We start from the raw sequence: 15733 nt of genomic DNA, 5'->3' as shown, positions 1-15733 counted from the left end.
CAGATTAGTCTTTTCTGTAAGGGACCCAAGTGCTGGTGCTCTCAGGGCAGATACTTTCCATCAACGGCAGCTGCTGAGGCCATTTCTGCTTTTGGAAATACCAGAAGTAAGTTTGAGATTTCCTAAAGCCCCAGTGGGCTCCTACCCAAGAGAGGATTATCTCCACACTCACAGCTGTCCACACGGGGAACTTTTAAGAGGCCCCTTTAGCAGAGAGAAATGGACAGGCCAACTCACATCCTTCTGTGCCAGATAGAACCTCCCATGCTCAGTTCCACAGAAGAGAAATTGCAGCAGTAAAAATCACTACCAAACCCTTTGCGAGTGTTCTTGAATCTCCAGCAAACCTAGCAATCATCTCACTGAACCTCACCATGCCAGGAAAATGCTGTTTGGTTTCTGTACCAGCAGCTCCTCCTCCTCCCACCAACCTTGGAGCACAGGACTGAGACCACAGCTTCAGTCCTCACCCTGCTGGAAACCTGCCCACCTCCATAGACATGTTCTCCAGCTGAGGAGCAGACTAGGATGTGATCAAGCTTTGATTTTCAGCCTCTGTGCAGGAATAACTGCCCCTTTAACCTTAATCTGACAAGATCCCTGGGAGATGTTATGGGGTTTTCTGTTCTGAGGTTTCAGAGGGCAACTAGTGCTGTGCCCAGCAAATGGGGCCCAGCACCTAATGCACACTTTCTATATGAAGAGTCCACACAGTATGTACTGTACATGTCTCTCCGTTCTCCCACTATACACATGAGCACCACAAATCATAGACTGCATCCTTATTGGGGTGGGAGGGAAGGAGTCCTTTTCTCCTAGATAAGCATTAACACTTTATAGGTGTCTTCTGACAAACAAGTCTCTCTAGAACCTAGAATTTGGAGAGAATTTACAAGAAGGGAGGAAGAATAAAAAAACAGCCAAAAGCCTGTTAAAATTCTCATCTATACTAACCATTATTTATCTGTGCTCTCTGTTCTTTGTAAAAGTGAATTGCTCCTGGTATTTGGGCTAGGAGGACAGCAGTGTGCACCACCAGGAGACCTACACTGCCCATTGGTCCCACATCACAGACCCCTGCACTTTCTGGAAGTGCTGACTTCCAGGAGGAGATGGTAGTTGGCTCACTGAAGAGTCCCATGGACTAGTAGGGTAGAGACTTCTGATTCTCATTAAATGATGGTGCTTTTATCCCTCACTGCAGTGAATTCAACTCCTGTGCCATAAAAAGGCAGCCCAAAAGCAGCACACTGCCCAGCTTAAATCCCTCCTGATGGAATTGAAGCAGTGAGTGAAATATGTTTTTTGTAGAAATAGCATGTTTTAAGGTTTGGAGGGGGACTTTTAGAGCTGATGTATTATCCCTTTGAAAAGCATTTCACCCTGCACTGCTGGAGCATCCTCCAGCACAGCTACAGTGAGGAAGAAATCCCACAGGGTGTGAGAGGACCCATCGACCTGAGCCACAAAAGTGTGGCCACTACATCCCACCAAAGGATTGCTGTGAAACAAAGTGCATTGAGCAGCAGTGGACAAAAGGGGTAAAGGGAGCTGGCATCATCCCTGGAGGATCCCTGCCACAGCCCCCAGCCCCAGCAGGTACTAGGGCCCCTCCCTCTGCTACATCTGATCCTGCAGGTCTCCCTTCTGACCAGGCAGGCACAGCTCTCTCCGTGCAGTTACAGAGGCAGGATCAGGGCTGTACACCCAGCTGCAGCTATGGCTAAGATCCCATACATGTGTTTCACTGACTTCAGCATTTCCAAATAACTCAGAAGTTTTACTTGGAATAGGGAGGCTGCTGAAAACTGAGAAAGCAAAAAGCACCAAGTCCCACAGGGAGCAACTGAGTGGGCAGGCCCATGGCCTTGACAGGGAAAAGTCCGAAAGAAAAGAACCAACTCTAAAATAGACATTGTCTGAAATTTGCCCCTGTGTTTCTGCATGGTGGATCAGTGCAAGTCATCTTTCATCCACCCAAATGAGAACTTCTCTAAAGGGATATTTCTGACACTGCTCAGCCACCGGCAGCTACCGGGAGGCTGAGCAATCCTGTTATGGAGCATTACAGCATCACCCTGAGGGCCCTGTCTGGAGATCACACAGAGGCTGCACGTGTAATCTGGGAGGACATCCTGTCTTCAGGGGTATTTGAAGTTACCCTAAATTCAGCTGCATGTATTTTAAAAAGCAAACCAAAACAAAAAGAGCAAACAAACCCACCACAAAACAATGTAACCAAAATAAACAACTCTGGAGCTACCCCAGCTACTGCAGGACTAGCACAGCCACAGCAGGCTGCACTGATGAGTCCTCTTGTCTCATCTATTTGGATCAGAAACTCTGGGGAAGGGTCATCTTCTGCCTACATGTGCATTAAGGAGACGTGTGTCAGTAGGAATCTCACTCTATGCAGCTATCAAAATGGTCTTTGTGATGAACTTCAAAGAGCAAGAACATTTTTAAAGAATTATGTTCTCTCCCATGTTAGAGATTTAAAACCTGGAAAAATTAATTTGGAAATATATTACCTAGGTTTAATTTCTTGGCTTGTACACCACAGAACATTTGCATACCCTGGGAGAGGAAGGTGCTCTACCCAGACAGATGGCAAGGGTGAAGGCTCCACCTGGGAACTCACCTTACAAGGTCAGGACAACACAGACCTTCTGGGCTAGTGCAGAGCAACTCAATGAAGGAGACACATGCTTTCAAGGTCTCAGAGGGGTGAACTGACATGTTCTGTGGCTAAAGGAAACTCGAAGACTTCCTTAAATATTTCAGGCATTGGAGCTGCAAGCCTTAGAAGACAACATCTTTATCCCAAAATAACGCCCTCCAAAGTGCTGCTTCCAGGAATAACCTCACGGGGTTGGCAAGGACCATGATTTCCAATGGAATGTAATGAAAATGGCAGTCCTTCCACACCATCAACTGCCTCAGCCCCCAGAGCTGCCAGAAGGGTCACCACAGGTTGCAGTAAAGCAAGAATCTAACCACATGTGCCTTCATTGCCCTGTATGACACAAGGCAGCCATTAATCTCCAGCTCCCTACCTTTGTCTTGTTTTTCCTGGTCGCCCTGCTGTTTATGGATGGTCACTTTGTTCATATAAATATATTCCTCATCGCCACCTGCAACCAAAGGGAGAAGTGAACGTTGCTAAGTTTTTCCCACAAAGACAGATGTAAAAAAAAAATCTTTGCTGAGCACATTTTAGGAAGAGACCATTGGTTGAGGCAATGAGCAGAAAAAACCCCGAGCAACAATGAAAAGCAGGAAAATTACATGCTTTATAGTCAGGAAATTCCATAAGTTAAAATTTCTACTTAAACATTAACTTGGCCAAACAGTACATCCTGTGTATCTTACAAAGTGGATTAAATAAACTTAAGGTTTAATAAGGAAAACAGAAAGTATCAGGAATCTTGGGAATCCTTTGCTTGTAAAGCTGGACACATAACTATAGTAATTTTACATAAACAATTAGAAGTCACTGCAAAAAAAAAAAAAATCTCAGTTCCTTTTTCTCCTAATTTTCATGTCTCCCCTTCCCACCAGCCTCCAGGAAAATGTCACTGCAATACCCTGTAGCAGTTCCCATAAGAGCCCACCACCCCACCCTCAGTTTTCCTTGCCCGTACCGCTGGACTTGGTGTAGACCCGCAGCAGGTCAGAGAGGAAGCTCTTCTTCACAACAGCAGTGCTGCTCAAGTTCTCCTTGTCCAGTATCCTCAGAAAATCTTCAAGTTCTGTAAGCAGCTGCTCGAGAGCTACAACAGCAACAGAGACAACTGTTGACAAAGCAGTAGGGCTGCATTTCAGAAGAGGACACACATTAATTCTGAATTTCCCAAGATCCTCTCCATTTTTCTGCCCAGTAATAATTCATATTTAGTTTTCCAACTTAAACCCTCCCACTGGCTTTGAAAAGAAAGTAGATCCCCAAACCAAAAAGGCTCCAACTTCCCTTAGTCTGTTCATACACCAGTAAGATTCCATGTAAATGTCTATTCTTGTTATAGACTATTTGCTCAAGGGGGAAAAAGCCTGGAGGGATTTTGAGCATTTGGGCTGAGATTATACAGAAGCAACTAGAAAGATCTTGACACATGAATCTTGAGCCCCAGAAAACATCATTCAAACCTCATCTGAACTTGGATCTACCAAAGACTCTGCTTTCTGGTTCCTCTTTCCAAGACTCCTTAATTATCTGTAATGATTTGAAAATGTTTATGTCTCCCCCTCCAAAAAAAGACAAAAGAACTCTCACATACATAACTCATGATCCAACAATTTCTCAAGCCATCTTTCTTGCTTGCGTAGTGTCCAGAGAACATTGTATCATGTGGAATTGAAGACCCAAGACTGAGCACCATCTCAGAGACCCTCAGGGAAGACCTGTTGTACCAAAGACATCCTTGCACACCTGCAACAAGCAACTCAGGCAGCTCAGCCAGGCTAATAGATTTGTTTTTCATCTGAGGAGGTGCTACTCAGCTCTGCCACCAACAAATCACTTCTCTGACAAGGATCACACTGAAGCAACAGGCGTTTAATTGCTTGGTTTTGTTCTCAGCAAAGTGCACCATGGGCTAATCAGCAGCAGAGGCAGGAGCCCATTCCAGGGAGGAAATGACAGAGTATTACGTGGAGAGAGGAAGTATCACATGAGAATGACAGTGTGCAGGAAAAGCACAGAAAAGCACCTGGGGCAGTCCCTCCCCTTTGGAGGCTCCCCTACTACCCCCCTGTGTCACACCCCTCCTCCTTCCCCCCTCCCACCCCCCGATGCTGCACAGCTGTGGGTAGATGGACAGCAAAGCCTGGCTTTGCCACCACCAGGCTGCAAACCAGGCTGTGACTCCCCAGCACACCACCAAGGAATGTGACATATGGATAACCGAACTAGGTCAGTGCTCCCTTCCCTTTACTGACAGCATTTCCATGCTGTGTGTTCCCGTGGTACCCCTCTGAGTCACAGCACACACAGATGAACTAGAAAAGTATTGATATTTTAGTATCATAGGGCAACACACCTGAAGCAGATCTACTGCTGCCACTTCCAAGGTCACAAAGAATATTTTTCTATGACCAGGAGACAGCCATCACCTTCTTACTCCCCCATCTTTTGCCAACAGGGAACCCTTCCTCAGGTTAATGTGTTAGAATAATGATAAATAAAGCATAAATTACACTGCAAAGGTTTATGATGCCAGCCATTAACTGAAAAACATGCTGCTGCTCTCTAGCTGTATTAATTTTCACTATCTCAAGCTGTTTTAATCTTCACTAGCTTCATTGCAAAACAGTCTAATGGCTCCAGATCAATCAATAATGGCTCCAGAGGAGTCTACCAACTGGTAGTTCTTAACAATTCATCTTAACACATACCATCTACACCCAATTAATTACCTTCTGGTCTGATTTAGGACCAGTAGGGAATGGTAAACACCTGTACCATGCTGTGCCAACTTGAATGTTTCTGCCCAGCTGTAGTTTTGCCCAGCTATAAACCACAGCCATCCAGAGAATGCAAGAACCACTTCCAGAAGCAACAGCATTTTTCATTAACTGTAAGGAAACAGGTAGTATTTGGTGACAATAACATTAGATGTCACTGATATTAAACCCTGAACTGTGAGCATTTGGTGTCAAACGCACTCATAACCAGTGTCTCTCCAGCTTCAAGGACCCTGCTTCTTCTAAGTTTAAGGAAAGTCCACCAGTGTAAATCACAGCCTTGCTGTACTCACTCCCTTGCTTCAGCAGCTCACTGCAGAAGATGTAAATTGAGGTCAGTTCCTTCTGGTCTGGCCTAAATATATGTTCCTCTTAGTTCATCCTAGCGGACAGGGCAATTATGTGTTGGGGATGGTATCAGAAGAAACACAGCTCAAAGAATACCTAATTTGAAGCTTCAGAAGCAGGTCAGCTCCCAACAGCTGCCTCTGTGAAAGTCACGATGCCACATTTGTATGTGGTATAATTCTCATTCCCTCCCCTCCACCCCCACAACTGCAGGAAATGACTTTATTCTTCTCCTAGGCATCCACAGCTAGCACATACACAGGGTCAAGATCTTATGAAAAACACAGTCCATACAGTAGGTTACATTTTCCAGCCCACCAAAGCTGAATTCAGGCTTCTAGTGACTCAGAGCAACTCATTTAGGACACATCTGGGACAGAGAGGTCAGTGGAAAGGCTCTTCCAGGCTTCAGTGGGTTCTGACTTCAGGGTCTTCAGAAAGATTCATTTTGTTCTTCTTCAGCAAGAAGAAGCAAATAAACTCTCTGCTCCTATGAAGCATCTCTTTGATCTCAGCTAGACATTCCCAATCCAAATCCAATACCTGCAATAATAAACTGCCACTGAAATGAATGTGACCATTTATTCTTTCATACCAGACAAAGAACAAGCTAATACTTATCAGAGTGATAAATGTGAGAAGTTAAGGATGATTATGATGGGGGTCTGTAAGATTCTCTGTGCAAGCAAGAATCACAGCAGGTCCCAGCAGGTGAATAGGAGTAAAATCAGTGGAGAACCTATGTATTTCAAACCATCTCAGGATTTTGAAGGCTGGAAACTGCTGCTTGATCTCAGCTAAAGACCTATCATGCTGTGTTGATGATGTTGTGAACGTGCTCATGGCAAAACAAGGTTGGTGGTTATCCAAAGCAGCCTGAAACAAATGGCTCCCCCTCCAAGCTGCCTTGTTTTGCTCTCCTTATCTTAGCAGTTTAGAAAAGAGAGCATGTAAAGAGATGATTCCTAGGCTTGCCCTGCAGGGCAATAGTTACAGGTGCAAGGAACTTTTTTGCAAAATTAAATGGTTGTGAACAGCAGGAGGAGAGATCAGGAGTAGACAGAATCCTGGGTCACAGGGCAGCACAATTCTCAGAGATGCTTTTGAAAAAACCTCCTTCCACAGCTACATTACTCCTCTCAACTCTTGTAGCACTTCTTTGTGAACCTCTAATTACAATGTGACTCAAGTAATCTTTCTGGCACTATCTCAAATACTTCCATAGCACTTCACCATGAAGGTAGTATGGCACTGGAACAGGTTGCCCAGGAAAGCTGCAGATGCCCCATCCCTGGAGGTGTTCAAGGCCAGGTTGGATGAGGCTTGTGCAGCCTGGTCTAGTGGGAGGTGTCCCTGCTCATAGCAGGGAGGTGGGATCCTGATAATCTTTAAGGTTCCTTCCAAACTTAACCATTCTGTGATTCTATATGACTTCAAAAAATGCAGACTTTTTCATGAAAAATGAGAGATTACTTCTAAGGCTGAGATTGGCCCAGAAGAATTTAGATACTTTGTCAAGGTGACTGTGAATACCTCTACTGAATCCTCTCCTCCCAAGTCCCAGGATACGACCACTGCATCTCATTACAAAGCATGGCCACACATATGGGGCACCCTTATATTGTGCTGCACTGCTCAGATTGTGCTGCACTTCTCCATGGCCACAGGTACCAGTCACTGGATAAAAACATCGGGATTTTGCACCAGTTGATGGGAAGTGGTGTAGGATCATCATAGTCAATAGAAAACTTGGCTGATTTGTATCTGCAATGAGTGGATGATCATCAAGGAGAGGACTGAACTTTTAAGTGTATAGAAATGCCACATCTCTGCTGAAGTAATTAGGATTTACAGGGGGTTGCAACAAGATCTATCAGCTCCTCTTACACACATGTAAGTGGAAGATGAGAGAAGTTCTCACTCCTTTTACTTCAAGACAATGTAATCCTTTTTACAGACACTCCTGGGCTGCCCTCTAACCAGAGTGGACTCCCTCTGCTCGAAGACGGCAATCAGCAAAGCATTGCTTAAAACATGACTGATCTGTTTCAATGGCAGCAGGACAGCACTAAAAAAGGCTTCTTTTGGCAGGAGTCTGTGGCCTTTCTTTGCAGACAGAAATCCTCTTGCATTGCCACAGTGTCAATCCTAGTTCATGTGAAGCTTGCGCCAAAAAATGCAGCAGCTTGCAAAGCCCCCATTGAGGAAGCACATTCCTTGCAAAAGAGCTGCCAATTTTGCCTGACACCAAGGTCACTGAAAGGTAAATGACCATTAAACTAGATTATAAAAGCCATTCCTACCAATAACCACTGATCTGTCATTTTTCTACAATAACAACCTATGTCTACATCTAATTACTTCATGTCTTGGCCTTATGAGGAAATGGAAAGAGGCTCAGAATGAACTTTCATTCAAGTGTTTTAGTAACCACTGGGCAGGATTACATTAGACTATTTAATTTAAATTAAATTATTTATTTTATCAAGGTAAAGGGGCCACAGCCATCAGACAAAGAACTGTAATAAGATACATACTAGAAGGCAAAGTTTTCCCTCTCCTGGGATGAGAGGTGAAAGATAAGGAGTATCATTTGCTAACAGGAAACTAAAGCATAGAGAGATTAAGTGATTTGTTCATGGATATGTGTGTATTCTCCAGCAGATCAGGAATACAGCATCCTGTGTCTCGGCCTGCAGCTCTCACTCCCAAACCATTCTTCTTGGATCCTGAAGTGCTGGGAGATTTCCCATCCTCCTACCAAAATCAGGAGTTTTTGGAATCACCACTGCTGGGCTAAGCTGCTGGCAAACAGCACCCAGTGAATCCCTGCAGCCTGTGGCATGCCAAACTTTTTGCTTCAAAAGCTTTGGAAAGTCCAGAGATGGTGAAACTGTTAACAGTGCTCTGATTCATGCAAGTGTCAGAGGCAGCATGAACAAAGGGGTTCCCAAGAGAAACCTTGAGGTATTCCTCCATGCAGGACACCTCATGGTAGCACTGGGATTCCCCTGGGGCTGCTTCAGCAGAAAGCATTTCCTTTCTTGTCCTTGTTTCTTTTTCCTTCTCTGCATAAAATCAATAGGGCAGCTGAGGAGCGTGCAGAGAGGACAGGCGGGTACAGAGACAGCATTCAGGCCTCTGAATAGCAAGTGCTGTCAGCAGAGCAGGAGGACCCAGCCCAGGCCTCCTCAGCTAATTTGGAGTCTTACAGTAACAGTCAGGCTTTGCAAGAAGTAAAAGTCACCCATGATGACAGCTAGAGAAGGCCATTCTCCCCAGCTGTGAGGAAAGGCAGATGTGTGGATGGTGACAGCTGTAACAGCTGGATGACCCCCAACGTGGGGCTGCCTTCCAAACCAGCAAAGCAGATCCTTCCTCTGGCAAACCGACCCTCATCCTGCTGGCTTCAGGGTCTTGCAGAGGAGCAGTGAAGCAAGGAGTACAGCAATGTGTCGGTCCTTCTGCAGTGGTTATGGCTCCTCTCTCCCTGCTCAGGGTGCCACTGGCTTCAGAGCACACAAGCAGTGTAAGGTAAGGAAGTACACGTGGCAAAGGGCTCACCAAAGTACAGCATGAGGAATGGGTGACATCTCTGTTGAGCCCCAGAAGGCTGCTCCTCTGAACTGCCTCCCCACCTTAATGAAACCCTGCCAACATTTACCCAGGGTGATGAGCAGAAAAAAGCCAGCAAGTGTGGACTAGACTTGTCCAGATTGATTCTGATAATCAGAAACCAGGCTTTACTTCCCACCCTTGCACCTGCAACGACTGGCCAACCTTCCTTAACTTTTTATGGGAAAAGAATAAAAAAGCCCAACCCAGTGTTGACCAGTTGAAACTCCCCCATTTTTCACAGAAGAGAACTGCATAAATATTTGTAGGAAAAAAAATAATCTCCCTACAGCCAAATGAAAAGTGCTGTGTTTATCAAAGGAGAAAATAAGAGTATTAAAAACCACAACAAAATACCAAGCTTCCAGTAAACAGTGAACTTTCCCAGTATAGGATCACTGCTAGATTAAACAAAAGGCAAAATTCACAAAACAGAGGCAAGCTAAAATACCTCAGAATAAGAAAACTGTAAAATTGGAGAACTATCATAGCTTCCTTGTTAAGCCAGACAAGTGCCAGACAGTTATGACCACTGCCACAAAAGCTGTCTGATTCTCAGATATAATGAGCACTCACAAGGAAGGAAGAAAGGAAAAAAAACAACCCCACAACCCACCCAGACTGCTTCTATTGATGTACCTAAAATCCATTACTGCCTGGCTTCACCCTCACGTTGGGAGCATTAGGCTCCTCTTTGTTGCAAAGTATGAATCATGGAAGGAGAGAGGCAAAACAATGTGTCTCGCTGGCTGTGGGCTGTGAACTGCACAGATGAACCCAAGCAGCTCTGCGTGGGCTGCTCTGGAAGTTTGAACAAGACTCATATTGAGAAGCAGCAGCTCTAACCTAGGAACTCTGAACTTCAACAAAACGGCAGCAGAAAATGCACACAAAGCTCTTTTTCAGTTAGCTGAGGAAACAACAGACTTCTCTTCCCTTTGTTGGAAGGTGGGAAACAGCATCCAAGAAAAATGAAGAAAGAAAAAAAGAGAAGGAAGAGAGAAGCAAAACATGAACATTTCTGTGTAGTAAAGGAGTTTTTGCAGAGCAGTCTTGTTTCTTAATGCCATATTGATTTATTATATGCAATAGAGGGCATATGGATGAAACTCCAGGGGCAATACAGACACATCTGTCTTTGCAAAGGGTCTCAGTCTTTCCATGACAGCACAACTGGTGAGTCACTGGAGGTCTCACACTGGCAAGCAAATTTGTTGGATGACATCTGAAAGAAACTGGCATCTCTTCTGTTGGCAGCATGCCACATTAGCAGAGTGCCCATCAAACCTGGAAGCTCCCCAAAGCTTTACTAGGCAGGTCTGTGCTCCAGTGCTCAGCGACACACGCAGCACCAGCAAATGGGGACGTATCCCAAAGCATCTCAGCAAACTGTGCTGGGACCTGGGGCTGCCACCCCGAGAACTGCATCCTCAGCATGGGGGACCAGGTCACTTATTACTTGTGCAACACAGTAACTCCTGCTGGGGCAGAACAGAGCCAGGAAAATATCAGGAAAGCAACTAAAGAAACTTCAGTGCAGTAAGCGAGAGGGTAAGGAAGGATCAAACCAAATCATAATAATCGTCAACTAGAAAAATCTGGACCAAGTCAGGCAGGGCAGGATGTTAATAAGGGTCCTCTTTCTAAGGTAAATATTCCCAAGAGCAGGCCCTAGTGAGCTCCCTTCTTAGCAGGGAGGAAAACAAACCCAACAATTCTTATGCAGCAGAAAGCATGTTTGCTGCCAAGCCCCAGAGTCAATTCCTACAGTGGCGTGACACTGAGATGCAGTTTCCTCTAAAGCTGCCACCACTGATTCCCTTCTCTCCCCACAGTCCTTTCTTCTGTTTTTTTCCTTATTCCTTCAGTTTTCTGCTAAGGTTGGGACTTTTTTTTCAGTCTTGTGCAGTTCTGCTCTCCTTTCCATCCCTCAGTAGACTACACAGGTGACTTCACCAGTGGGGTTGGTGACCATTTGACCTGCAACCTAAACTACATCCATCATTTGCTATCTAATGCAATGCACGGCTATATCCAGGAAGGGACTACTGAGAGACTTTTAACCAAACTGCTGTGCTCAGGAAAAAGAAATATGCAAAATCCTCAACTACATGACAGAAAACACATGGAGCTCTACTGCTCAATCCGGCGTGAGGAGGCATCCAGCAGCTGCCTGCTCAGCCCAGCCTTGTTCCCCTCTGCCTTCATGTGGTCTTCACTCCAAGAAGGTGGCAACACATGCTCCTGCACCTCAGCTGAGGTCCTTGCCAATGCTCCTGGGTTAAGGAGCACAGTTGTCAAAATGTGGCAGACTTTGAGTCATCCTTGTTCTTCACTCTGCATGGCTCCATCTAGAGGAAAGCACATTTCCACCCCTCTCTGCATGACAGAGTAGCAGCAGAACAGCAGGCACACTGCTGTCCCAATGCCTGCCAGAGCCCATGGCCACAGGATTCCTCTTTCCCATGGAAAAATAAGCTTGGAATATACCATGTTCCCAAAGCAACGACTGGGAAAATGCAAGGTCCTGAGGAGAATAACTAACTATCACAATGAGGGTGAACAACAGCCCTGGAACAACAGCCACAGTTTGCACCACTTCAATACAAATAAAGGAGGTTAACTGCCAAAAATATTTGGAGATGGATTTCTCTCTCACAGGCACGACACAAATTAAAGGAAGCTGCCAGATACACAGAGGGTTGTGTTGTGTTTCTTTTTTTTAAGAGAGGACATGCACAGGCACACACACATGCCCTCTGAAGGCCTCATATCAAAGCATTTTCCCACCATTCTCTGTTGATTTAATGGCATCATTTCTCTAATGAACAATAGAAACAGAACAGAAGGGGAAAGCAATTATGTTTGAGAAAGCAAAAGCACTGGGGTCAGGGAGAAAGACAGACAAGCAGCCCTGCAGTCCCCAGTCTTTTCCTTGCTGTTTCCTCTGCTGCAGGGGGCTCTTTGAGCCGTGTCCCCCACAAAAGCCAGGGCTGGGCCTCTGCTCCTGCAGCTGAAAAGCAGAATGACTGCACAAGGCTATTGCACAGGAGAAAAACAGGTTTCAAAAGTGTCCTGAAGTGTTTCAGGGTAGGCTGGGAGAGCCTATAGCAACATCATTATTGATTGCTAGATTCCTTCCTTAATAACCTTGCTCAATCCCTTGTCCAAACATTGCAGGCAGTCCTTATCCATCCCCACCAGTGTAACCTGGGACCCTAAACACTGGGAGGGAGCATCATGCAGCTGAAGTGCTGAGCAGGGTTGATGCAGCAGAGTGGAGACCTGCTCAGGAATCCCAATATGCATAATCATTAGCAGACAAATTTGCTCAAAAAACAAACACCACCCCAAAAAACCCTCCCTCTAGAATAAAAAAATATATATCCCACCCCCCAAGCTCCCTAGTCTACAGGCATCACTAAAGACCAAAGCTCACCCCCCTTCTTTACAAGAAGGAGCAAAGCAAGCCAATATTTGCTCAACTTCAGTTTAGGGTTAAGAGATGTGGCAAAAGCAGGTTCAGGAACAACTACGCAGTACTTCAGAGGTCCAACTACAAACCCTGCCATGAGTCACCAGTGCTCAATGAGTATCGCCCAGCTGGGCTCCAACATCTGCCACCACAGGAGGCCACATGCATAAGGAAGGCACAGATGCCAGGAGGTGACCTGAGGACAAGGCTAGATGTCCTCACTCTTACATTAAAGAGATACCTCCAAGGAGCAGGCAGCTCCCCTGTTAGCCATGGATTACCCAAGCAGCTGGGCACCATGTAGGCCCTGTGGGGAAACACCAGTGTTGTCCTAACACTGCAGCCATGCTCTATAGGAACAAAGGCTCTGCCCTGCTTCACACCCCACACAGCACTTTTGTCACTCCACAGGTTTTCAAATGCAGTTCAGGTTTTGGTACCTCTGTGTTATTAACCCACATGTTGCCCAAGAAACCTCCAAATATGTTTTCTCAGTAGAGCCTCTCTGTTCAATGCTCATAAAGCCAAGTATCAGCTGCCTTGGGGAAAACAAGTGTCACTCACGAGGACAAACCTCTTCCAAGCCTCCCAATTTATGCAATGGCTGCACACACATTACTCTTCCAATGCAGGACCCATTCACCATGTGAAAGAAACATGTTCTGCAAAAGCACAAGTGACAATACATGGGGGAAAAATGGTGATACAGTACTTCGCATAAGCCACAAGGGTACTGGAGTGACACACTAATATGCAAACCAGCATGGAACCAGTGAAGATAAAGGGTCAGGATGCTGGAGACCACTGCACAGCATTGCACAAGGAGGTACAACGTGAGCTCCTGTTTGTCTCACTGCGAGTCCACACCCCACAGGTTGTGATGATCAGGCTCATGAGGCAAGAATCAGAGAAGCCATGGACATTGACCTACTAAGGTAAGCAGCTTCTGCAGTGACTGACCTCCTGAACAGCTCTTGGTTTGACTCATGGTGATGGACCTGTCCCACTGCCCACAGCTTCTTTGCTGCATGGGGGAATATCTTACAAGGTATGGGAGAGACAAGCACTGAAAGAGCTGCCGAGACTGAGACAAAAACCTTGTTAAACTACTAGGGTGACAGGAGAATCCACTACCTGCACTATGGGCTTAAGACTCACCACTGAGTAGCAGCAAGTCAAACTCATGGAGATGTGCAGGTGGGAAAGCAGAAGCTCAGGACAAGGCAACCATATCCCACCTCTGCCTTCTCCAGCAGGGCCCAGCAGGAGCCCAGGGGGGGTGAGGCAGAAGAGAACTAGCACAAAAACTGGTGTTTCTTTTTTACCATGTGAACTGGAAAACTTCTTCCTTTCTATCCTGACTGTGGGGCATGGAAAATGAAAGACAGTTCTCAAACCAGCAAAACAACCATTTACTGGGTAAGAAAGATTTTCTTACTTTGTGTGTCTTGCACTTTGTTTACATGAAAGAGAGCCAGTTACCCAGACTGGAAACAATACTCTGAATTAAATCCCTGAAACCCATTACATAAATATGCCCAAAGTATCACTAATCCTATCACAGATTTAGAGTTAGATCATTATTTTCATTTACCATTTCAGCAGAAAATCTGCGACAAGAAACTGCTGATGAACAAGTTCAGGCCCTTCCAGCAAATACACCTTCCCTGGAACTTTTCTAAATTCATGTTTTACTCTTTCATCTCCCTCTTAACAGACTTCGGAGGCATCCTTGTAGCTTGGCTATGATTTACCCAGCCTGTTTCTTTTCTCAGCACTCCATGCTAATGAATATTTACATTATCCCCAGTAACTGAGGAACCTTCCTGCCCCAGTTACTGGGGTAGCACTGGTGTGGAATCAGCAGCTTGTGCCCAGCTCCCTGTGGCCAGGACAGGCCACACTGTCCTCACTCAAAACCACATTGCTGAGTTTTCCATCCAAAAGGTGAATGTAACATAGTTAAGTGTTGGCACTAATGAATTAATAGCTTTTAATGAAAGTAATAACTTGAAGGAACTCTTTATTTACTTACTGCTAAGTGCAGCCTGGCTCGTCCATGGCTCTGCCTCCAGCACTGGAAGCAATTCAATCAAGGACACAGTTAGAACCTTGCGAGCAGGAACTGCCCTCAAGATAGTTTTCTAATGCTCAGAGGTACAAATCGATACACAACCTCACAACTGCCTGCTAAGGAACAGCCCCAGCACTCCCAGCTGCCTGCCAGTTTTGCAGAGAAGGTACCAAAAACTGGTGGCAGTTCAATCTGCTGACAGCCCAGAGAAAAAGAGGCAGCAGAGACGTTGCTTCACCTGCCCATCCAGGAAACAGTGCATTTTGGATATTGCTCAGGGAGGGACTGTGGGCTGCCACTGCAAACATCCACTCAACCTTTGACTTTCCTTCCACCAATTCTGCACTTAAGCTCCAGCCCCAAAGGCAAAGCTGAGGCAGCCAGGGAGCACAAAGCCACAGAGCCTTTCAATTTTCTCCTGTTAGGAAAAACAAGAGAATTGTTTCTGTTGTGATTTGTTGCAATTTCATTTGTTTTATTGTTATCTGCTTGCCTGGGTTTTCTAAGAAGCAGACAGGCAGTTGAAGGGAAGGGAAAGACAAGTTACTAGGAAAACACTCCCCATTTTTAGGGTTAGGCATATTTTGTTACACAATTCATCCAAATCAACAGAAAAAAAAAGTGATTTTTTTGGAGATAAAGTAATTTTGGTTTGACTCACTTCAGGGAAAAAACAACAACCACAAACCCCAACAAACCAAAGAAAGAAAAAAGAGAGGATGGGAAGAAGCTGGATCCTCAAAGACCAGACAATTGTC

General features: G+C 45.4%; 1 protein-coding gene across 4 annotated transcripts in view; it reads right to left on the bottom strand.

Moving 5' to 3' along the window:
- The window catches only part of AFAP1L2 (actin filament associated protein 1 like 2), a 69329-nt gene that overhangs the window by 23891 nt on the left and 29705 nt on the right, over positions 1 to 15733 (bottom strand). For all 4 annotated transcript variants that reach the window (XM_051617918.1, XM_051617921.1, XM_051617919.1 and 1 more), the window contains exons 2-3: positions 3645 to 3773; positions 3057 to 3134 (exon numbers count right to left, since the gene is read on the bottom strand). In XM_051617918.1, coding sequence (XP_051473878.1) covers positions 3057 to 3134; positions 3645 to 3773 — 207 coding nt within the window. The remainder of the gene's footprint in view (positions 1 to 3056; positions 3135 to 3644; positions 3774 to 15733) is intronic.

The sequence above is a fragment of the Apus apus genome, chromosome 4 (genome assembly GCF_020740795.1).
Source record: "Apus apus isolate bApuApu2 chromosome 4, bApuApu2.pri.cur, whole genome shotgun sequence".
Lineage (NCBI taxonomy): Eukaryota > Metazoa > Chordata > Aves > Apodiformes > Apodidae > Apus > Apus apus.
The sequence above is the reverse complement of the archived record's forward strand: the minus strand, read 5'-3'. Positions and strand labels throughout refer to the sequence as shown.